The following is a 22,522-nucleotide window of genomic DNA, read 5'->3' as shown; positions in this document are numbered from 1 at the left end:
ATTTATATGATCTACTTGTATAAACCATGGGTATATCCAAACTTGGGTAATCCTACCTTGGCCCAAGCCCGGGTAATCATTGTAACGGCCAAGGCTAGGTTACCCAGTCCTGGCCCAAGCCTGGCTTGCCATTGGATGGCCAAGGCTAGGTTACCCAGTCTTGGCCTAAGTCTGGGTTGCCATTGGACGGCCAAGGCTAGGTTTCCCAGTCTTGGCCCAAGCCCGGGTAATCATTGTAACGGCCAAGGCTAGGTTACCCAGTCTTGGCCCAAGTCTGGCTTGCCATTGGACGGCCAAGGCTAGGTTACCCAGTCCTGGCCCAAGCCTGGGCCAATATAGGTGTGCCAAAACTAGGTTCCCCAGTGCTGGGCCAAGTAGGGGCCCGTTGTTCAACTCTGGCAGCTCCTGTATGGGATAGAAAAAAAAATATGCGCCCTTTTACCTTCGCAAAGGTAAAAGGGCGCATAAATTGTTATAAGCCCTTTTACTTTTAAGCGCGCGACTTAACTACACCACAGATAATTTGCAAAATTTAAATTAATAAAAGATAAATTTTACAATCACTGCACAATTTTACACGACAACTGCAATACTGTGTTTTAATTCAAACGTAAAGAAAGATCTGGACTACAACTGCCATTGTCGATGATACTGACTGCCGCTATCGAACCGCCAGTTGATACAAAATAATCGATTTCACGAAATTTAATAATTTTATTAAGGGGTAACAGTAACCGATTTTCAATTCAATTTAATTTACGGACAAACACTAGAAACCTAAAATAGAGAGTCTTTAGCGTTTTTTAAAACCTTAACAGAGGGCTAGAAATTTCGTATTTTCAAAAATTCTAGATCGTCTCCGAGAAAAATTGTTATAAGATTCTCATTTACTCAACGAGTGCAACAAAGATAGTCCCGTTTATTTTTCTCAGTGTGAAAAAGAGGTCCGGTAGCGTATCCTCTTAAAATATGTTGATTGGTTTTCCGAAAGTTGGCGTCTAGTTGTAGTAAACTTATAAACTACTAAGTTTTGAGTTTAAGGGTGGGCCGCACCTAACGAAATCCTTAATTTAAGAATTCTAATTACTTCTTGAATACTTATGGGACTCGGATGATGAAAATCTTCCGAGGAAGTTCGTCTTCTGCTTTTAGTCGGAAGCTAACAAAATTGCTGTTATGATAATTATTTAATAAATAATTAGAATTTTTAAATTCAGGACTTCGTTAGGTGCAGCCCAGCCTTAACGTCAAACGTATGTCAATTTTTGTTTAGTTTTAAAGACAAGCAAAATTTACTACGTCACCAACTATTTTCACCACCAAACTTTTGCAATCAACTTGACATCTCATTTCAGTTGTAAGTTTCCGTCAAGTTGTCATCAAAATGGTTATCAAGCAGAGCGTTATTAACAACGGGGAAGTCTGGTTATCTAGATAACTCTTTATTCATTGACAGATAATGAAGCTTAGAAAAAATATTAATAATCTCGTACGTGCGGTGGCGCAAGTGTAAAAGAATTGTCACTAAAAACTGTAGACCCGCATTTACATTTACACTAAATATAGAGATCATACATATATATGCACAATATACACATGGATGTGCACATATTTACAGAACAGCTCGTCTTTCTAGTCATATCCTAATAAAATCGATATTGTTTATATGTATACATATAAATTTTAAACCCGTATAAATGAAAAATTTTGGTAATGGATTGTCCATTTACCCCACCAACTTACCGTGAATTTAATGCAGCTTTTATTTACAGTCTTCCAGGAGTATGGATTTCTACTCGTATCTATTTAAATATATATTTCTTTTTGAACCCTTTATTGTAATAGAAGTGAATACTAATTAACAAAAAGGTTACATTCAAATTTAGTGAATTTGTGTTTTTTATTTTATTTATTCATTAGCAAAATGTTATAAAGTGAACAGCATTAATGGATGTCAACAAAATCAAAAATGGTTAACGTGTTAGTGTTATTTTTTTTAACTTCCTGCTAAGAAAATTTAAAATTTTCAAAAATTCGGGAAGTTATTGGTTTCAGTCCGATTTGCAAAAACCGAATTTCTATCAGATTTTGACGTTTTGAGGTCCTAGGAAGCTATTCTGACTAATTTCACGATGATGTCCGAGTGTATGTATATGTGTGTACGTACGTACGTATGTGTGTAAATATTCATAACTCTTGAACGTGTTACGTCCTGGTTGATGTTTTGGCGCTGGCGTAGTTGAGCGGTCGATTTAAATTGGACGTAACGAGAACTTACATATAATTATAAATAATTATTTAGTATGGGTTGAACAGCCACCATTCGGTGGTTGTAATAAACTGGTTGTTTGAATATATATATTCCTTAATATATATATTAATCCGATTTATTCAATAGTAAAAGAACAGTTCTGAGTGATTTGGAAATATACAGTTGAATTAATTTTATAAGACTGTTATACTCTTAACAATAACTTCAAAGGGGCGAGAACGAAGTTGAGTTTTTAATATTGAGCCTGACTGCTCTTGATGATTCTATGATTCAGACTGACTTCTCTTCATCGAGAAAAACTAGAGTAAGTTTCTTATCAATACGAGGCGCTTGGGCATCAGGCCCGCGCATCGTTCGATTTAGAGGGGTGGATCGAGATAATGAATATTCTCGAATGATCCATGCTCCGTTCTCACGCTTTCTCCGTTTTTGTTACTAACAAATGAGTCACTTATCTATGAACAAAAGTTATCTTAGAACAAAATAGGTATTTGTGCAGCTGCACGTCTCGAGAATTTCTCGAGGCGTCAGCGTTTATTTGTACATTACGAGAAAAATAACTTTATCAATGTTTTTTAAATATTCTGTAAAATATTATATTATTTTATATTCTACTATTTTATATTATTATTATATGTATATTATTATATTATATTATTATACTATATTATTACATTATATAATTATTCTATATTATAGAGTAACTTATTAATTATACAACTTGCTAAATTATCAATATACATCTTAGTTAATTAGTTAGGTCTCAGATCGGTCTCTTAGTAATTAGTGTTCGAAAATAATCAGAGACATCTGGTGAGCAGGCTGGGACGTAACACCTCCCAACCCGGTAGACAAGCGTCCCGCTTGTTTTGGGCCTTAGCTCTTGTTGAAAATGTAGTTTTATTTTCTTTATTGTTTCATATCTATGAATCTGTTTTATCCATCTCTGAGTCCTAGGAATCTATGTACCGACCTGGGACCTATGACTCGACATCTGCCTCGTAGTGGCACCATTAAAAAAAAATCCATTTACTTTCTAATCCGTTTGTTTGTAAACCGTGATAAACATTTTTATGGGTTTTTGATGACTATGTTATTTTAAAATTTTTTCTTAATCCTATTTGTTTAAGGATTGAGGTAAATTGTTTATCACGTATGCCATGTTTGCGGTTAGACAAATTATCTACAAAAAAACTTATTTTTAGAAAAAAAAATTATTATTATTATATTTTTTTTTCATTATGCATCTAAAATTATGTACCATTTTTTTTTTTTTTTTTTTTATAATTTTTCTCAAAAAAAAACTCCATTATTTTATTTTTTTTTTTGGTTTTTTTTTCTAATTATTATTATTGTTATTTTTTGTTTAAGAATGTTTTTTTTTTCATTGTTTTATTTTTCTTATTTTCTATTCTTCTCTTTTGTTTTTTTTTTTGAATAATTATATATGAGAAAAAAAAACAAATATTTTTACCAGTAAAAAAAACAAATTTTTTTTTTTTTTTTTTTTTTTTTAAATTTTACGTATAAAGTTATAAATTTTTTTTTTTTTTTTTTTTTTTTTTTTTTTAGTGAAAATTAAAATAAGAAATGGTAATTTTTCTATAGGTTCATACGAAAAAAAATTATTATAAGTTAACATTATTAAATGAACTGCTTTTTTTTCTCATCTTGTTATAATTATTGTTATAGTTATGTCATTGTTTTTCTTATTTTTTTTTTTTACTTTTTTCTTCTGGATTTAATTGTTAATATTAGTAAGTATTATTATATCACTACAAAGCTATATATATATATATATATATATAGTACGTCTATATATGTATACATTTAGTTTTTTTTTTTTTTTTTAAATATTATTTAGTACTCTCATCTGCATTTATGTGCTAATTTATGTATTTTCATATTACTTATTATTACTTTGTTTGTATTTTTTTTTTGTTATTTTTTTTTGTATATTTTTTTTTTATTATTTTTCTGTATGATTTATTCATTTTACTCAAATCGTATACATGTTCGCGTTTAAAATTACTTATTAAATAATATATCTAAAAAAAAATTTATACTACGCTTTTTGCCTTACTCTCTATATTAAAACTCCATTCGAGTCTATATATTGTTAAATAAAATCATTTTCCTGTCTCTCCCTTTTTTTTTATTTTTTTTTTTATGAAATTTTTATAATTTAAAAAGGGTTATTTTTCAAAATTTCTTAGCGTTATTACTCAGTTCCAATTTTCTTAGCAGTTTTTTTTTCTAATTTTTCAGTATATATAAAAAAATTCGTTTGTTTATACAAAAATTGTACACATAGTATTAGGGTAAAGGGAAAAAAAAAATATCGATTCTAAAATTCATTTAATTATTTAAATAATAAAAAAAATTATGTTTAGTTTAAATAATAAAGAAAATTATGTCTATGCTTCTGTTAATTTGTGTCCGTGGGCGTGTTGTAAATTTTGGAAGGGCAATTTTTCCGATGTTGGGGGTCTTTTCCGCAACTTTCATTCGACTATTTTTTGTTTAGGGTGTGTTTTAGTGTCTAAGTGGGGTCTAGTGAAAATTTCCGGGGGTCCTGTTATAAAAGTTCGTGTCTGTGCATATTCGGTATATTTGAAAGAAAAAGTAGTGTACTGTTTGACGTTATTTTCGTGGTTTAACTGCAGATTTAATATGATGCCCCAACTTCGAGTGAACTATTGTGTGGATCCGTTGTCCGTAAGTGTTTTTTTTCTTAATAGTATTTCCAATTTCATTTATTTATTTATTCATTTGTCTATTTATTTATTTTTTTTTGTTTTATTGGATTTCGTTATTAATACTATTTTATTGAAAATCTTATTATTTTACATTTACTTTCAGATTTCTGATATCGGGTTATGGCATTTTTTCCTCGGCGTTCTGGTTTGGATAACGTCGATTTCCGGCTATGGGCGACCCTGGAGGCTGAGTCGCAGGTCGATGGAGGGACTGTATCAGTTCTTTCAGCGGATTTTTGACTTGTATAATTGTATTTGTATAGCGAATGACGTGAGTATTTTTAATTTTGTCTATTTAATTGTTCGTTTTATTTATACATATATCGTCGTTTTTTTTTTTTTTTTTTTTGTTATTATTTTTTTTTATATGTATAGATATTTATCTGTAGTAATTATATGTTAATGTTTATATTTTTTTTTTTGTTATTAGCCCGAGTACCGTCCGGATATTAAAGGCATGATTTCGATCGATTCGATTTACCGTCGTCGAATGCAGCGGCGAGCCGATCGTAACGATTGGTTCCACCAGCGGCTTTTGCGACCAGCTGACGTCACAGAAGGTGACGATTTCGACTTCCTCGGTATCCGTTGGATGCATGAAGGCCGCTGGGGGGAGGACCACCCTGCTGCGGACTGGGCTCATCCTGCGTGGACCAATCTCCCGGGATTGGAACATTTCTACTCCCCCGAGTAGTAATTCAAGTGTGGGGCCAGAGGCGAGCAAACAACGAATACTTAAATTGTAATAAAAAACAACAAACGAGAAAAAAAAAAAAATAACGTTTTTTTTTGTAATTTATGTAATTTGAGAGAAAAAAAAATTTGTTTGTTCTTTTAAATAAATGGCGGTTTGAAAGAACCGTCGGATCCTAAAAAAAATTGTTTTATTCGTATTTTTATTCATTTTATTATTATTATTATTATATTTTTATTTCTTTTCCTCTTTTTTTTTATATATATTCTATTATTTTAATTTATCAGTTTATTTATTATTATTTTTATTGTTATTTTAATTTTTATTTGTAATAATTAGTTTATCTATTATTATTTTTATTGTTATTTTAATTTCTATTTGTAATTATTAGTTTATTTATTATTATTTTTATTGTTATTTTAATTTCTATTTGTAATTATTAGTTTATTGGGGGAAAGAAATTGTGTGGATAGAACTTAAACATTTCTTTCCTCTCCCCCCTTTTTCCTTTATGTATATAATCCTATATCGTACTTAATTTTAATTATTTATTCGTCATCGTGGTTATTATTTTATTTTATTTTTAATTATTATATATATATATTTTTTTATATATATAAGCAATTTTAGTGTTTATTGTTGATTTGTTATATTTTTTTTTTTCAACATTTTCTAAAAAAAAATTTTGTTTAAATTTTGTTGTTTATGTAGGAGGGGAGAAAGAGAGCGAAAAAGAAGAATAATTGGACACAAAAAAAAATATATGTTTTTTTGGAAAAAAAAATTCTTCTCCCCCTCCGCCTTTTTTTCTTTTTTATTTATATATTTTCCTTACGTACGCACGTGTATAAGGGGAATAGTGTTTCCATACGTCATTACTCTATGGAAATATTGTTCTTTTTGTAGCTAATGGGGTTTCGTTATGTTCGTTAGTTTCTAGGTTTGTCTGAACTTCTTTATCCGTTTCAGGTAATTCACCGTCCGATGTCGTTTCCGTCTGAGTTTCTTTTTGTCTACTGTTGTCAACTAGTATCTGTAATTCGGAGGATTCTATTTTTCCGTCGGTGGGTTTATTTTTGGCGTTACGTATGTGGTGTCTGTGTAGTAGGATGTTAGTTAGTGTGTCCCAAAATGATGCAAGTAATAATATACTCCAGCCAACTGCTTTATGGAGTGCGAGCGCGTGAATTGTTGTATCTGCTGCGAATTTAACTGCTTTTCCTATCATCAATATTCCTAAAAATGATGCGGTGTACGTTCCTAACTTGTTAACGACGCTGTGGAGTTTATTCCACCACTTTTCTAGAGTGCGTTTCATTGCTTCCTCGTCGATGAGTCCATTTATTGTAATCCCCTGATTTACTATCTCCTGACCCGTCGCGCCTCTAGCTATTGTATTTAAAACTGCGCTTTTTTCTACTGGAAACATCATTGATTCTCGTAATTTTTCTAAATCGCTATTGGAATAAATTCCGCTCGATGCTAAATGGGAAGGGGAAGTATAACTCCATGATGTTTGTGTTTTGGGTGCTATTTCTTGAGGAGAAATGGCTGGTGCTAGTTGTGGTAAAATTTGGTACCATGCATTATTAATATTATACATTGCAGGCGCGAAAGAGCTGCAATCTATTTGGTTACCTGTTTTAACGAGTAAATGGGTTCGCGGGAGCATAAAGAATTTTTCTTCCCCTCGGGTTACCGGCAATTCTTGGTAACATTCATCTGTTTTACGTGTTTGTACTTCGACAGGCACACATTTTATTAATCTAATGACTTCACCCGCTACGTTTGCCATGTAGCCAGGTTCTTTCATGAAGTGAAATGCAAATTCAGCTGGTGCTAAAGCTGCTAACGCTAATGAGTTATGTAAAATTAATTTTTCTAGTTCACATTGCTGTCTCATGACGTCATTGTACATAGTTACTATTTCGTTTCTTAAATGTTTTTCTAAATATACGACCTTTGAGTTTACGTAAGCAAAAATGTCCATGTCTGTAGGTGTCAGTGTTGTCTTTTCTGCGAAGAAGTTATTGTCTGGGCTGTCAACAATGAAAAGTTTAGGGTGTTCGGTTTTAATTAACTTGTGTCCACACGATGGAATAAAGCCTCTAACCGAGAGGGCGAATGTTATTTGATTAGTTGTTACCGTGTAAATTTCGTCGCCGAAGTCTTTAATTGAATTGTCTTTAATTTTTAAGGCGTTGCCTTCATATATTACTTTAAATCGGTCGAGCTCGCATGCATCTCTTTTTATGATTTCCCAGTACGTATTTCCTCCCTCAATATCCATACAATTTTCCGTACTATACGCGCATCTGACACCCGACCGGAGAGTTATTTCGTTTTTCATGAAATTCACTGGAGCTAAATAGTCTTGTACCGTTATAAACACCTGACCTTGAACGACTACGTTTTTCCACGTTCCGTAGTGGTCAGAGAACTGTCCTACCTCGCAGTTTCCTTTATTGTCTGCGCTACCTGCTAGAGTAATTGCTCTACTAATTGTATTATTAGCAGGAATATCTATAATTACTGTATTGTACATACGGTGTGTTCGTGTTTTGTGTATATCCTCACAATACGCCCTAGATGTTTCTTCTATATATTGCATGTGGCCATTGCTTACCGTCGAGATGTGACTCGAGCGTCCACAGTAGTATATAGATCTATGTATTTCTACTTTACATTGTATGACTCTAATATGTGAATACTCTACCGTTTGAATTAATTGTATTTTTGTTTTTGTTGTTACCGGTTTAGCAATCGGTATGTCGCATTTTTGTATATCTACCAAAGATAAAGTTGTCATATTAGTTGCGGGGGCTCCGCAGTCGTAGGCGATGAAACTGCTACCTTGGTTAAATATCGAAGCCATTCCCATGAGAAAAATATAGAGTGTATACCGCGACATCTTTACCTGAAAAAATTTTCCGGTAAGGCTTTTTGACGTCTATTGTGTGAAAGAAGCAAAGAGAAGAAAAGAGAATGGTGGTATAGAAAGAAATGTCGAAGAAAGGGATTTTAATGTGTCTACAAAAAGACGTAGGTATATGTAGGCTAAAACTCGTTTATTTATAAGCTATTTTGGCTCTATCGCAATGAATGATTTTTCTTTTTCCGGGTTTGTATTCGATTTCTATATCGTTTTTATCAGGGAATATTTCAGTGACTTTATAAGGACCTAAATAATTATCATCAAATTTACCGTCTCTTTGATTTTTTACTAAATAAATATTTTGACCTATTTTAAACTTTACCGGGTTTATTTTCTTATCGTACCGTACTTTGGATTTTAATTTCGAATTTTCTAAGTTTTCTCTTGCTTCTTTTCTTGATTCTAATAATCGAGTTGCGAGTTCTTTAACGTAGTCTGCGTATGTAGGGATGTCATCTAAGTATGAAAATTCTGATGGTAATCGCGCTTCTTTACCAAAAACTAATCTGTATGGGGTGAACTTTGTACCTTCGTGTACACTCGTATTATAAGCAAAAGTTGCATGAGGCAACCATATATCCCAGTCATTTTTACTTGTAAAATGTTTAATGTAATCTGTTAAGACTTGATGACTTCTTTCTAATGAACCATTAGATTGAGGGTGAAAAGCTGTGGTTTTTATTTGTTTCATTTTGAAAGTTTTAGCTAAACAACTCATAACTTTACCTATAAATGCCTGACCTTGGTCGGTTAAAATTACTCTTGGGCAACCGTGTTTTAAAATAAAATTTTCTACTAACGCTATCGCGATGTCTTTGGCTGTCATGGATACTAATGGTATTGCAAAACAATATTTAGAAAGATCATCTTGCATCGTTAAAATGTATGAGTAACCGTTTGCCGATGTTTTATTCGGTACTACTATATCTAATGCTAGTTTATCCCAAATTTCTGCGGATGTATCAGTAATTACCATCGGTTGTTTTGTTTTAATTCTTACTAATTTCTTTTTCTGACAACTGATACATTTTCTAACAAAATCTTCGACATTTTTTTTTATATTATCCCAAAAATATCTTTGTCTAATTCTATTGTAAGTTTTAGTAACACCTTTATGACCTGCCATTGGGGTCTCATGATTCTCAGCCATAATCTTTTGTCTTTCTTCTACCGGAGGTATTATTATTTGATCTCTACAAATGATTATTTTAATATCGGTTCCTTTAAATGTTTTAGCTATAATACTTTTAATTTTTGGCCATACGGTTTTGGGTAAATTACTTCGTCCTTGAGAAACGCTAATTGATTTTAATTTTGATTTTTCCATATATAATTTTAGATTTTTGAAAGCTTTACAATAATCTTTCTCGGTAGCTATATCTGTGCTGTTGTTTTGAATAACTAACGCGAGTACTTTTCTTTTAGGTGTTCCCATTTTGATTACTTGACCTACTTTATATTCAGCGAGTGGACTTAAATTTAAATATCCTGACAATAATAATTGTTTTCCTATTTCGCTTGGAACAGGACCGTCTGTATTAAAAAAACATAAATAACTATTTTTTTGCATTTCTAAATTGTCTCTAGTCTCTATTATATTATCGTTACTAAAGTCGTTCGACATTACTGAAATTACGGATGAATCATCGTTAGAATCTATTTCTTCGTTAGATAAATTGTCGTTTGCTATTATAATCGCATCGTTGTTTGAATTGTTTTTGTTTCCGTCTGAATTTAATTGTGTCAAATTTTGTCGTGTGTCTACTTCATCGTCAGATGAATTTATTTGTTCGAGTTCGTCAAAATTTTGGTCGTTAAATGAATGTGTTTGTTCTATTTGCTCAAAATTTTGGTCGTCAACTGAATTTATCTGTTGATCGGAATTTCGGTCGTTGAATGAATTTATTCGTTCAGGCGATTTTGAATTTTGGTCAATAGGTGAATTTAGTGTAGGATTTTGTGATTCCTTACGTGAGGTAGTTTGTTGTGAATTTACTGGGCTTACGTTTTCGTTTATTATTGACAATCTATCATTATTCCGTTTATTGTTTAAATTTTGTTGACGTTTAATTGCTTTTAAGGTAACCATTATGTCTGGCAATTTGGGTTGTGAATTTTTACTAATTGACTTTCTTGTTTTATTTTTAAAGTTATTCGCAAGATGTTGTATTTTATTTGGAATCTGTTTTTGTGAATGTGTGTGTTCGTCGTAATCTGTACAACATGAACATGTTTTGATTTTACGTTTTCTGGTTGATCTACGTAGTTCTGGTGTAATTTTATTAGTATGTGTTTGTTCCGTATCCGTACCGTGAGGTCTATTTTTGTCTGGATTATTTAATTTTGGGTTTGTTTTGGTAGTCTTTGTTTTTGTCTTTTCTGTATTTTTATTGGTTATTTTATTCTGTATTAATGTGTTGGTTTTTGTAGCAGTTGTTTCGTCGGGTAATTCTACTATCATGGGTTCTGCTGTGAAAGAATTTTCTATTATGTCGTTAGTTGACATGTTTATTTCGTTTTCTGGTTCGTTATGAATTAACGCAGAGACGTCCATAATTTTTGGGTGGTCGCCTCCTTCGTCAGAAGACCATGGGATTGCACATCCCATGTCTTTTTTATTTACGGATTTGGGTTTAATAGGAGTTCTAGGGGTTATAGGAATTGTCTCAATTGGTGATTCAGTACTAATGTCATTTGAATGTTCGGAATATATTTTTGAATGAGTCATTTCTGTCTCGTCAGTGTTTGATTCGTCGTCTGAAGTTTCTGGAATAATTATTTTTTCAAATTTTTTGCTTTGTCTATTTATTTTTCTACGTGTGCGTGTTGCTGGAGAAGGTGTAAATTCTGCTAGTCTATGTGATCTTTTGATTTGAGAGAGTAATGATTTGTTTTTATTAATTTCTGTATTTTCAATATTTGTCTGTGGTTTTAAATTTGAGGTTGGAGCTGTAATTGGCGTCTGTACGTCTGTTAATAATGGTAATGAAGGATCAGCGGTTTTAGGAGTTTCAGGTATATACGAATGTGAGGATTGAGATGATGTTGATAAATTACGAGATTTCTTATGTTTTGGAAAATTTATAGATTTATTTGCTATATAAGAAAGACCAAAATCTGTCAAATAGGAATCGTCACTTGAATAAGAAGGGTGATTTTCGATAAGTCTTTTTCTTAGAGCTGCCGCATCATAAATGTCTCCTGATGACGATGATTCGTCAGAGTAGTCAGGAAGAGTAATTGATTTATCTTGTTCTAGATTTGATACGACTTTGGGCTTAGAATTTTTATTTAATTTTGTATTCTTTTTAGATTTGCGTATGTGATTTGAATTTTCGTTAGAATTTAATTTATTTTCATTATCTTTCTTTTGATTTTTAGAGTTAAAGATCTTATTTATTGAATTTGAATTTTGTTCTTGAGGATTATTTGTTTCCAAGTTTCCATTTATTTTGTTATTATTATTTTTACTTAAATCATCTTCGCTTAATGATTCAGTACTCGAAAATTTTTTATATGGATTATATCGTCTGACGTCAGATCTTTTTATTTTTAAATTTTTATTTTTACCGATATATCCGTTTTTAATATTTTTAACTAACCGTTGGTCGATAGGGTGATCAGTCCTATTGCCATTGCTAGTGAGTTTGACGACTGGGTCTGTAGTAATGTTACTGACTGGCCCAACCGCTTGAGTTTTTGGCTCAAGAATTTGACGTTTTTCGACCGAATCTTTTTGACCGACCGCTTGAGTATTTTGCTCAAGAAATTTAATTTTCGAATTAATTTGTCTAACTCTGTCGACTGAGTTAGGGACAATATTTGTTTTATCGCGAATTATTTTATTACTTGGAGTAATTTCCTCTGAACTTGATTTATTATTTTTGTTAGGGCTTGTAGATAATTTATTTTTATCATTATTTGAGCTAACTGACTCTGAATTAGTTTGGTTTTTTGGTTTCTTTTTAATGACTTTACCATCGTCTGAAGGATCTGAAGTCCTCAACCTAGCGATTCCTGGTTTACCGGGTCGCCATTTAATTTTAATAGGATACGTTTCACGGTTTTCGATTATTGGATTACGCGATAAAGCGTCCGCGTTTGTATTTATTTTTCCCGCTTTATATAATACAGTGTACTCGAATTCTTTTAGCCGTTCTCTCCATCTCATTACGCGCGATGTTGGGTCATTCATATTATTTACCCAAACTAGCGGTCTGTGATCGGTGACAAGAGTGAACTCTCTGCCATAGAGATACGGTCTAAAGGTTTTCATACCGAATAAAGCTGCGACCATTTCTTTTTCTGTGGTCGAATAATTTCTTTCATGTTTATTGAGCACACGTGAAGCTGCTGCAACAATTGTGTCTTCACCAATTTTGCCTTGTGAGAGAATTGCTCCAACTGCATAGCCCGATGCATCGGTCGTTAAAATAAAAGGTTTCGAAAAATCTGGGTATTGCAATATCGGAGCTGTACATAGTTTATCGCGCAAGGTTTCAAAAGCTACCTGATGTTCAGGCGTCCATGTAAATCTTGCGTTTTTACTTGTAAGATCAGATAGGCACTTAGAGATTTTTGCGAAATCTTTGATAAATCGCCGATAGTAACCAGCAAGTCCGAGAAATTCTCTCACTTGAGTTGTACTTCCGGGTGTTTTAAAACATTTAATTGCTTTTATTTTGTCGGGATCAGGCTTGACACCGTCGGCAGATATGAGATGGCCCAAATAGATTACTTCTTTTTTTAAGAATTCGCATTTATCGGCTTGTAGAGTTAAATTTGCACTTCGCAAACGTTCGGCCAGTTTTTCGAATTTAGTATTATGTTCCTCTAGAGAACGTGCGTAAATAACGATATCGTCTAAGTAAACAAAGAGATCTGCTCCTTGTAACCCGCGTAACACTAAATCCATTAACCTTTGGAACGTTGCTGGAGCATTTTTAAGTCCAAATGGCATTCTATTAAATTGATAATGACCATGAGGAGTTGTAAATGCTGTTTTGTGTTTATCTTTAGAATTTACTTTCAATTGATGAAAACCGGATTTTAAATCAAATACTGAAAAATAAATCGCACCACCTAATTGATCAAGAATATCATTTATCAACGGTAGTGGATATGCATCTTTAACAGTTTTATCATTTAATTTGCGATAATCAATTACTAGACGCCATCTTTTATTGCCTTTAGAGTCAGCCTTTTTGGGTACTATCCATAAAGGAGAATTATACGGTGAGGTCGAAGGTTCAATTATATCCATTAACATTAATTCCGTTATCTGTTTTTCTATTTCGTCTTTCTGTGCAGGAGGGTGTCTGTATTGTCGAGTATTTACAGGAACGTCATCGGTAGTAGGTATAGTATGGGTCGCTGTCTCTGTCGCGCGCAGTGGTTCTCCCGGAATGTGGAATAGGTCAGCGTATTTCTCTACAAGAGAAACTATTGCTTTACGCTCTTCCTCATTCAAATGTTCTAAACGTAAGAGTTTGAGCACTTCTTCAGTACGATTTCCCCGCGTCCGAGTACTATTATCGTATCTATCCGTGTCGTTTTGCGTCAAGCCAGTATCCTCGTCTTCGCTTGTCCCAAAAGGGTACAGAGGAATTACGGGTACTTTAACTTTAACATCCTTATCGAGAGTATTAATTGCGTATAAATGAGCGATACCATTATTATTACTTACTAAAGCTTCGCCTGCGTAAATACCGTTTTCAAATTCAATGCGGGGTGTATAACCCTCTTCTAGTTTACTATTTACTCGCACAAACATTGCTGTTTTTGTACGAGCTTTTAAAACGAAATATTCTCCTTCTGTCAATGATATTTGTAAATTATTTAATCGTTGAAATGTTACCGTATTATCTACTAAATTTATTATTCCGCCGTGTTCTCGTAAAAATTCCATGCCGAGTATGCCCGTATAATCTAAAGGAAATTCATCTGGTATTACATGGAAATAAGTATTTTTATTAAAAATTTCTATTTTTATTCTACCCAAAGTGATAGCTTCAGAGACACCATTTAATTTATAACAATAAGATTCATCAATTAATTTTTTATATTTTACTTCTCCATATTTAATCAAATTTAAATTACACCCGGTGTCTATTAAAATTTTTCCATAACTAGATATTATATCCTTAGATCTAAGCATAATCGACGTGGGCTTATAGTCAGTTGTCATAGCACCTACGGAATAAGTTTTTGATGGTAGTCTTAGTTTGGTTGTGGTATCTGGCGCTGTACTGCTACGTTTCCCGTCGGCGCGCCTGTACGAGGAAACGTTTTGTCGTTTCCCGTATTCGTATTCTGATTTGAATTTAACCCGTCGCGTTTTCCTTCGTTGTAAATTTTCCTACGGCAATTATTAACTGAATGACCATTCATATTGCAATAGCTACACTTTAAAATATTTTTATTTGGATTTGGTCTTAGTTCAGTTTTATTTTTATACATTAGGACTCTACATTCGTCGATATTATGGTTATTTCTTTTACAAAAATTACAAAATTTTTCCGAATTAATTTGGTTTCGATTTTTAATTTGTTTCGACATTTCACGACCGTTTCTGTTAAAATTTTCATTAAATCGTTGATATGGGTTTAGGTTTCGAATTTGCTGAGTATTCTCGTTAATAGGATTATGTGGGTTAGGGTCTTGGATCGCGAAACAATTCTTATTTGGGCTGTTATCAATCGGTTTGAAAAGTTTGTTTATATTTTTCATCTGCTGTAATTTTTGTTCCGCTTTAATTGCTGCAGTAGCGGCTGAAGCAAGATCCGTAAATTCGTCATTGTGTATAAATAAAGCAAGTCTTGGTTCTAGACCCGAGATAAAAGCTTGTACCGCTGTTTCTTTAGCTAGAATTATTTTTTCATTTTTACTATTACCGCCTGTATCTTCGATTTCTGAGCAAGTATCTTGCAAATGTTTATTTACTCTATGGTAAAAGTCCATTACCCGTTCATTCGATTTCTGTTCTAAATCGTTAAATTCCTTCAACCAAACTGAAACTTGTTTGCTTAATCTAAAATTCAAGTTCAAAAATACAATAAATTCCTCTATTGTTTTCACGTTTGACCCACTTATTCTAATTAAAGGTTCGCCTTTACATTTAGATTTTAGTATCCTAACGAGCGCGTCTTCGTTTATTTCTCTTAGGTATTCTCTCGAGTCTTTGCAAGCCTGTATAAATGATTCTACGGGGTAACTTATGCCATCAAAATCTGGTATAGTTTTAAAAAATTCCTTATAATCAAATTTATTATTTGTAATTAAATGATTTGTTAAATTAAGGTTTTGGGGTGATTGGTGTGAAGCACCTGCGGGTGGATTCCTTTCGAAATGTGTTTTTAATTGCTGCGCAATAGCTGCTTGGCAATTTTCTTCAAATTTATTTTTCATCTCGATTTTTTCTGCTAATAATTCTTGGATTTGAGTTTTTAACGCTGTTACTTCGTTCTGGGTTTCCGTAAGGGAAATTTCCATTTGTTCGATACTCATTTTTATTTATGTAAATATTTTTAAAAGACAGAAAAAAAATTTTAACAATATAATTGACTTACTACTTAGTTGTCTACAGGTTTGAATATCAGATGGGTCGGTAGTTGAAGTTCGTACGGAGATCTTTGTTGCCGTCGGAAGGTTGATGGAAACGCTGAGTAGGAATGTGCGATGATTGTAGATTTCTCAGCTATGATGGTTGTTGAACTGCGTCCGCCGGGCGTCGTGAATGATGTTGGTAGTTTTAAATTTATTTTAAATTTCGATTCTTCATTAATTTCACTCACTTGAATTTTATTTTATGACTTTTATATTTAATTCACAAAAATTTTACTTTTTTTTCTTAATATATTTGATTTTATAAATATATATTTTATCTTTATTAATTATTTTACGAGAGCAGAAAGAAAAATTTTAATTTCAGATCTTGGGTAATTAAAAAAAAATTTCGAATTTTTAATTCAAATGTTCGATGTTATTATTTTATTATTTTACTTTTGTGATTTTATTTTAATTATTTGTAAATTTTTGATTTCATTTGTTTGAATCTTTATTATAAATTGTTTTACTCACTTCAATTCTCACTTAACTTTTCACTTTTGTTTTACAATTATACTTTTTTTTTTGTTTTATACGGGAAAAAAAATTTTCGATGTCGACAAAAAAAATTTGTAATGTTTTTTTTTTTATTAATTGAATTTCACTCAATAACTTGTGGTCGATTTTTTGTAAAAAAAATTTTCGGATTTTTGAGGTTTCACCAGTCTATTCGGGGGCTGTTCGAATCCGTCGCTGCCACCAATTTTAATTATATATAAGTTGTTACGTCCTGGTTGATGTTTTGGCGCTGGCGTAGTTGAGCGGTCGATTTAGATTGGACGTAACGAGAACTTACATATAATTATAAATAATTATTTAGTATGGGTTGAACAGCCACCATTCGGTGGTTGTAATAAACTGGTTGTTTGAATATATATATTCCTTAATATATATATTAATCCGATTTATTCAATAGTAAAAGAACAGTTCTGAGTGATTTGGAAATATACAGTTGAATTAATTTTATAAGACTGTTATACTCTTAACAATAACTTCAAAGGGGCGAGAACGAAGTTGAGTTTTTAATATTGAGCCTGACTGCTCTTGATGATTCTATGATTCAGACTGACTTCTCTTCATCGAGAAAAACTAGAGTAAGTTTCTTATCAATACGAGGCGCTTGGGCATCAGGCCCGCGCATCGTTCGATTTAGAGGGGTGGATCGAGATAATGAATATTCTCGAATGATCCATGCTCCGTTCTCACGCTTTCTCCGTTTTTGTTACTAACAAATGAGTCACTTATCTATGAACAAAAGTTATCTTAGAACAAAATAGGTATTTGTGCAGCTGCACGTCTCGAGAATTTCTCGAGGCGTCAGCGTTTATTTGTACATTACGAGAAAAATAACTTTATCAATGTTTTTTAAATATTCTGTAAAATATTATATTATTTTATATTCTACTATTTTATATTATTATTATATGTATATTATTATATTATATTATTATACTATATTATTACATTATATAATTATTCTATATTATAGAGTAACTTATTAATTATACAACTTGCTAAATTATCAATATACATCTTAGTTAATTAGTTAGGTCTCAGATCGGTCTCTTAGTAATTAGTGTTCGAAAATAATCAGAGACATCTGGTGAGCAGGCTGGGACGTAACAAACGGATGAACCGATTTTGATCTTTGAGGTGTCAATCGACGCGGATTGTTAATGTCTTGAAGCCGTAAAAATTTGAACTTAATCGGTAGGGTGCGTTCAGAGATATTTCAAAAATAAAATTTTTTCAAAAACGTTTTTTTTTTGGATAACTTTTAATGTGCTCGATGGATTGATTCCAAAATCTAATCAGCTCTAAAACTTTATAAGCCGCGTCCATTGCCACCTTAACCATCCAAATCGATTCATTATTTAAAAAGTTATTTAAACACACACACACACACACACACACACACACACACATATTCATACATACATACATACACTCGGACATCATTCTGAAAATAGTCAGAATAGCTTCCTAGGACCTCAAAATGTCGACATCTGATGAAATTTCCATTTTCGCAAATCGGGGTGAAAACAATAACTTCCCGAGTTTTGAACGAATGAACGAATGAACCTAAACTTCATTCGCAGCATATCTCGCGACTACTTTTGCGTAGTCTCTGAGATATGTCAATCAATAGCTTATATATAGCTACCGAAAGAGAGAAATTAATTGTGATCATACTTCACAGGATCATTTCTGTAGTATATCTTCACATCCTCTATAGTTGAGTCGATACAGCCATGATTATGAGCGTGGCTGTATCGACTCAACTATAGAGCAGAGAGGATGTGAAGATATCTGCCCTGTTATGACAAAACGACGTATCTCGAGATACGCTGTTTTGTCGTAACAAAGCTAAAAAGGTTTATTTAGTGTCACTCAATAATAGGGTATCATCAAAATTTTACTAATTTAATTAATTATGCCAATAATATTGATCAAATGTGCGTATAAAAGAAATGAAAAAAAACGTATCTTTTTTGCATTGGAAATTTAATTTTTCGAGTTACAGTATTTTGTCATAAACATTTCATCTATTTATCAAAACAAGCATTAGTTTTTTACGATACAAAAAACGTATCTCGAGATACGTCGTTTTGTCATAACAGAAATTAATTTTTCTGTTAAATTGTACTCAAATTCTGTTAAAACTTTAAACGCTATTTTCTCGAAACTATAATTTTTGAGATACGTCGTTTTGTCATGACAGGGCAGATATACGACAGAGATGATCCTGTGAAGTATGATCTTAATTATTTTCTCTCTTTCGATAGGTTATAAAATCTGTATGACAAGTATTGGACTAGGAAAAAAATTTCCCATTTTAGCCACCTAGCGGTCTTCCCGGAACTGAGAATTTCAAAATGTGCATCATAAAAATTGTTTTGTTAACACTAGTATCATTATGTAAAGCGAAACAAAACATATTATTTATTATGGTTGATGATCTCCGTCCCGCGATGGGTTGTTACGGAGACAAGAATGCTTACACTCCGCATATTGATAATTTAGCTGATAAAAGTGTAGTATTTACTCGAGCATACGCACAGGTTAGCTTTCCAACAGAGTTAATTTGAGTATTACTCCTATTTTTTTCATTATATCATGAATGAATGATACATAATTTTTATATATATTTCTTATAATAAAGTCGTCAAGACTTTCTTGAGCCAAGAGAATTCTTCTTGGTCACAGAAGATTTCTACTTTACCAAAAAATTCAAGTTTTCAAAAAATTTCTTGAGTCAAAAATATTTATCTTCAGTCGATAATTTTTTTGTGCAGAAGAATGTCTTGGCACAAAAAATTTTTACTCGCCTCAAGAAATTTTTTGCATTAAAAATTGAAAACAAAAATTTTCTTGCAGCGAAAAAAAAATTTTCTTGGATCAAAAAAAAATTTTTTTTTTTAAATCATAATTTAAAATATTTATTGCGCGCACTGACTTTGAAAATATTGATTCCATCCCTGGTGGAAATTTTCCGGAATTTTCTCTGGAAAACTCAGTTCTAAAGTTTTAAAGATTTTTTCAGAGAAAAATCCGAAAATTTCCACCAGTGATGGCAAAAAATTTCCATAAAAAAAATGAATAAATATTTTTACAGCAATCGCTGTGTGCTCCAAGTAGAAATTCACTTTTAACAAGCCGCCGACCGGACACACTGCGTCTGTATGACTTTTACAGTTACTGGAGAAACGACAATAATTTTACGACTCTCCCTCAATATTTAAAAGCCAACGGCTACATAACAAAATCAATCGGAAAAATATTTCACCCCGGAGTCAGTAGTAATTATTCCGACGATAGTCCGTACTCGTGGACAGAAATTCCTTTTCATCCCTTAACGGATAGATATAAAAATGCTCCAATTTGTCCGACAGCACGTGGACCAGCTCGTAATCTTGTGAGTCGACAGAAAATTCAAATTTATTTTATGACTCATCGCAGGAAAATAACAAATAATTTATTCTAGATCTGTCCTGTAAAAATGTCATCGATGCCGCATTCGACGCTGCCAGATATTGAAAATTTGAATGCCGCCAAAAATTTTTTATCAAATCACTCGGTAGCAAGTCCGTTTTTTTTAGCGGTCGGCTTTGAAAAACCTCACATTCCATTTAAATTTCCCGGGAAATTTTTGAAATATCATCCGGTAGATAAATTTCACGTGAAAAATTATTTTTGGCCGGGAAATGTCAGCAGCGTTGCTTACAATCCGTGGATTGATTTGAGAAAACGCGACGACGTTGAGGATTTGAATTTGAAATTTCCGTGGGAAAAAATTCCAAAAGAATTTGCTGTGAAAATAATCCAGTCTTACTACGCATCGGTATCTTATGTTGACTATTTAGTGGGTAAATTAATTAAGCAGTTGATTAATATGGAGATTGATAAGAATACAGTCGTCGTATTGACTTCTGATCACGGGTGGTCACTGGGCGAGCACAGTCTTTGGGGAAAATACAGTAATTTTGACGTTGCCGTACGGGTTCCTTTGATTGTTTCGTTGCCGAAGATGAAGAATAAAGTGTATAGTAGATCGATAGTAGAATTGGTCGATTTGTTTCCAACGATAGCGGAACTTGGAGGAATTCCAATTGATACTTGTGGAAAAATGAATGATAATTTGTGTACGGAAGGTCAAAGTTTTGTACCGGTTTTGAAAGCCGCTGCTGAGAATAAGGTAATTTTTGACAGGGATTGGAAAATTTTTAATTTTTAAATTTAAATTTGAATTAAATATTTTTTTCTATATAGTAATTGTGGGTTAAATATCAGAGATACGGTAAAAATGATGAGGACTAGTTTTAAAGGGAATTAAATTTCCTACAAAAATGGTCTCAATAAATGTTTTCGTTAATTCAATAGTTTTCTCAGAAAATTGATTTAAAGTTCTCACTAGAATAATTTTCAGAAAATTATATTTCTAAAAATTCCTTTAATCTTAAAATTGAAATTTCCGCTAAAATATCACAGATACGGTAAAAATGAAAATGACCAATTTTGAAGGAAATTAAATTTTCTACAAAAATGGTCTCTATAAATTTTTTTGTAAATTGAATAGTTTTCTCAAAAAATTGATTTAAAGTTCTCACTAGAATAATTTTCAAAAAAATTCATTTCTAAAAATTCCTTTAATCTTAAAATTGAAATTCTCGCTAAAATATCACAGATACAAAGAAAATGATGACGACTAATTTTAAAGGAAATTAATTTTCCTACAAAAATTGTCTCTATAAATTTTTCCGTAAACTCAATAATTTTCTAAAAAAATTAAATTTAAAGTCCCCATTAATAAATTTTCACATTTTTAAAAAAAAGTTTGTCAAGACTTGACTCGGTTTTGTAAAATTCCAACTCGCACTTGCCTGCTATTAAATCCAATTAATCTCAAGTAACTTGACACTGAATTGCTAAAATAATTACAGCAGAAATATTGTAACGTAAAAAGTAAATTACAAAAAAAATGATAAACTTGTAATAAAAAAAGTTTATTTATTATTTGTTGCAATAACTTAGCAAATTACTTAAATTTTTATTCTAGTTAATGACTCGCCCTCCGCAATCTAGTATTTAAACTCCCGTTACTTACCTCGATTTTACCCCAAGTTTTATCCCAGATAATTTATCCAACAATGTTTTTTCGTTTCCTTTAAAAAATTTTTTTCACTGAACTACTCGAAATTTTTAGTTACCGCCCAATCATTTGTACAAAAATCCAAAAATCCACCCCTGCTATCAACTCAATAATATAAAATAATTTATACAAATATGAATTAATACTCAAGGTAATCAATTGGAAAAAAGCAGCATTCAGTCAGTATCCCAGACCAGGATTAATTCCCACCTGGAAACCAAACAGTGACGAGCCTCGATTCAAAAACATTAAAATAATGGGATATTCATTACGAACTTCGCGCTATCGCTACACTGCCTGGGTGTCTTTCAATAAAAATTCCTCTGACTGGGAGAATTTAATTGCCCAGGAATTGTACGACCACTCCAAGGATCCCCATGAAATGACCAACCAGCAAGCGAACATTTACTACTCAAAAATAAAAAATAAATTATTTAAATTACTAAAAGCGGGATGGAGAGAAGCAATGCCTCGTTAAAAAAATGTTTAGTTGATTATAGCAAATTTATTTATAACGATTATTTAAAAACAATGAGATTTATAATCGCTAGTAATTTAAAAATATAATTGTGTAAATAATTTAAGTGATGATAATTTTTTTCTTGGT

At 32.1% G+C, this 22,522-nt stretch overlaps 2 protein-coding genes and 1 pseudogene across 6 annotated transcripts; all 3 read left to right on the top strand.

The window, feature by feature from the left end:
* Window positions 1–1,775: 1,775 nt before the first annotated feature.
* On the top strand, window positions 1,776–22,477 carry LOC130677135 (iduronate 2-sulfatase). Of its 2 annotated transcripts, XM_057483767.1 has the most exons (5): window positions 1,776–1,980; window positions 19,052–19,327; window positions 19,882–20,181; window positions 20,251–20,961; window positions 22,067–22,477. In XM_057483767.1, exons 2-5 carry the CDS (start codon window positions 19,142–19,144, stop codon window positions 22,391–22,393), a joined length of 1,524 nt encoding a protein of 507 aa, XP_057339750.1. In that variant the 5' UTR covers window positions 1,776–1,980; window positions 19,052–19,141; the 3' UTR covers window positions 22,394–22,477. The 2 variants fall into 2 exon arrangements, with proteins under 2 accessions (XP_057339750.1, XP_057339758.1); XM_057483775.1 differs by lacking the exons at window positions 1,776–1,980; window positions 19,052–19,327 and adding an exon at window positions 8,248–8,767.
* LOC130677156 (uncharacterized) lies at window positions 1,987–5,874 on the top strand. Of its 4 annotated transcripts, none has more exons than XM_057483824.1 (4): window positions 1,987–2,576; window positions 4,939–4,990; window positions 5,135–5,302; window positions 5,462–5,874. In XM_057483824.1, the coding sequence occupies exons 2-4, from the start codon at window positions 4,946–4,948 to the stop codon at window positions 5,723–5,725; spliced, it is 477 nt and encodes a 158-aa protein (XP_057339807.1). In that variant the 5' UTR covers window positions 1,987–2,576; window positions 4,939–4,945; the 3' UTR covers window positions 5,726–5,874. The 4 variants fall into 4 exon arrangements, with proteins under 4 accessions (XP_057339807.1, XP_057339790.1, XP_057339800.1 ...); XM_057483807.1 differs by having other exon boundaries at window positions 4,800–4,990; XM_057483817.1 differs by lacking the exon at window positions 1,987–2,576 and adding an exon at window positions 2,811–3,409 and having other exon boundaries at window positions 4,800–4,990.
* Window positions 18,449–18,534, top strand: LOC130678346 (small nucleolar RNA U3; annotated as a pseudogene).
* Window positions 22,478–22,522: the final 45 nt, after the last annotated feature.

Source organism: Microplitis mediator, chromosome 1 (genome assembly GCF_029852145.1).
Source record: "Microplitis mediator isolate UGA2020A chromosome 1, iyMicMedi2.1, whole genome shotgun sequence".
Taxonomy (NCBI): Eukaryota; Metazoa; Arthropoda; class Insecta; order Hymenoptera; family Braconidae; genus Microplitis; species Microplitis mediator.
The sequence above is the reverse complement of the archived record's forward strand: the minus strand, read 5'-3'. Positions and strand labels throughout refer to the sequence as shown.

What these genes read in the sequence shown, in the direction of transcription:
- LOC130677156 (XM_057483799.1), top strand. Translation starts at nt 4,658, where the DNA reads ATGTTTAGTTTAAATAATAAAGAAAATTATGTCTATGCTTCTGTTAAT. An exon ending in ATTGTGTGGATCCGTTGTCC is followed by an intron (nt 4,991 to 5,134) that starts GTAAGTGTTTTT and finishes ATTTACTTTCAG; the next exon opens with ATTTCTGATATCGGGTTATG. An exon ending in GTATTTGTATAGCGAATGAC is followed by an intron (nt 5,303 to 5,461) that starts GTGAGTATTTTT and finishes TTTTGTTATTAG; the next exon opens with CCCGAGTACCGTCCGGATAT.
- LOC130677135 (XM_057483767.1), top strand. Translation starts at nt 19,142, where the DNA reads ATGTGCATCATAAAAATTGTTTTGTTAACACTAGTATCATTATGTAAA. An exon ending in GTGGACCAGCTCGTAATCTT is followed by an intron (nt 20,182 to 20,250) that starts GTGAGTCGACAG and finishes AATTTATTCTAG; the next exon opens with ATCTGTCCTGTAAAAATGTC. An exon ending in AAGCCGCTGCTGAGAATAAG is followed by an intron (nt 20,962 to 22,066) that starts GTAATTTTTGAC and finishes TTAATACTCAAG; the next exon opens with GTAATCAATTGGAAAAAAGC.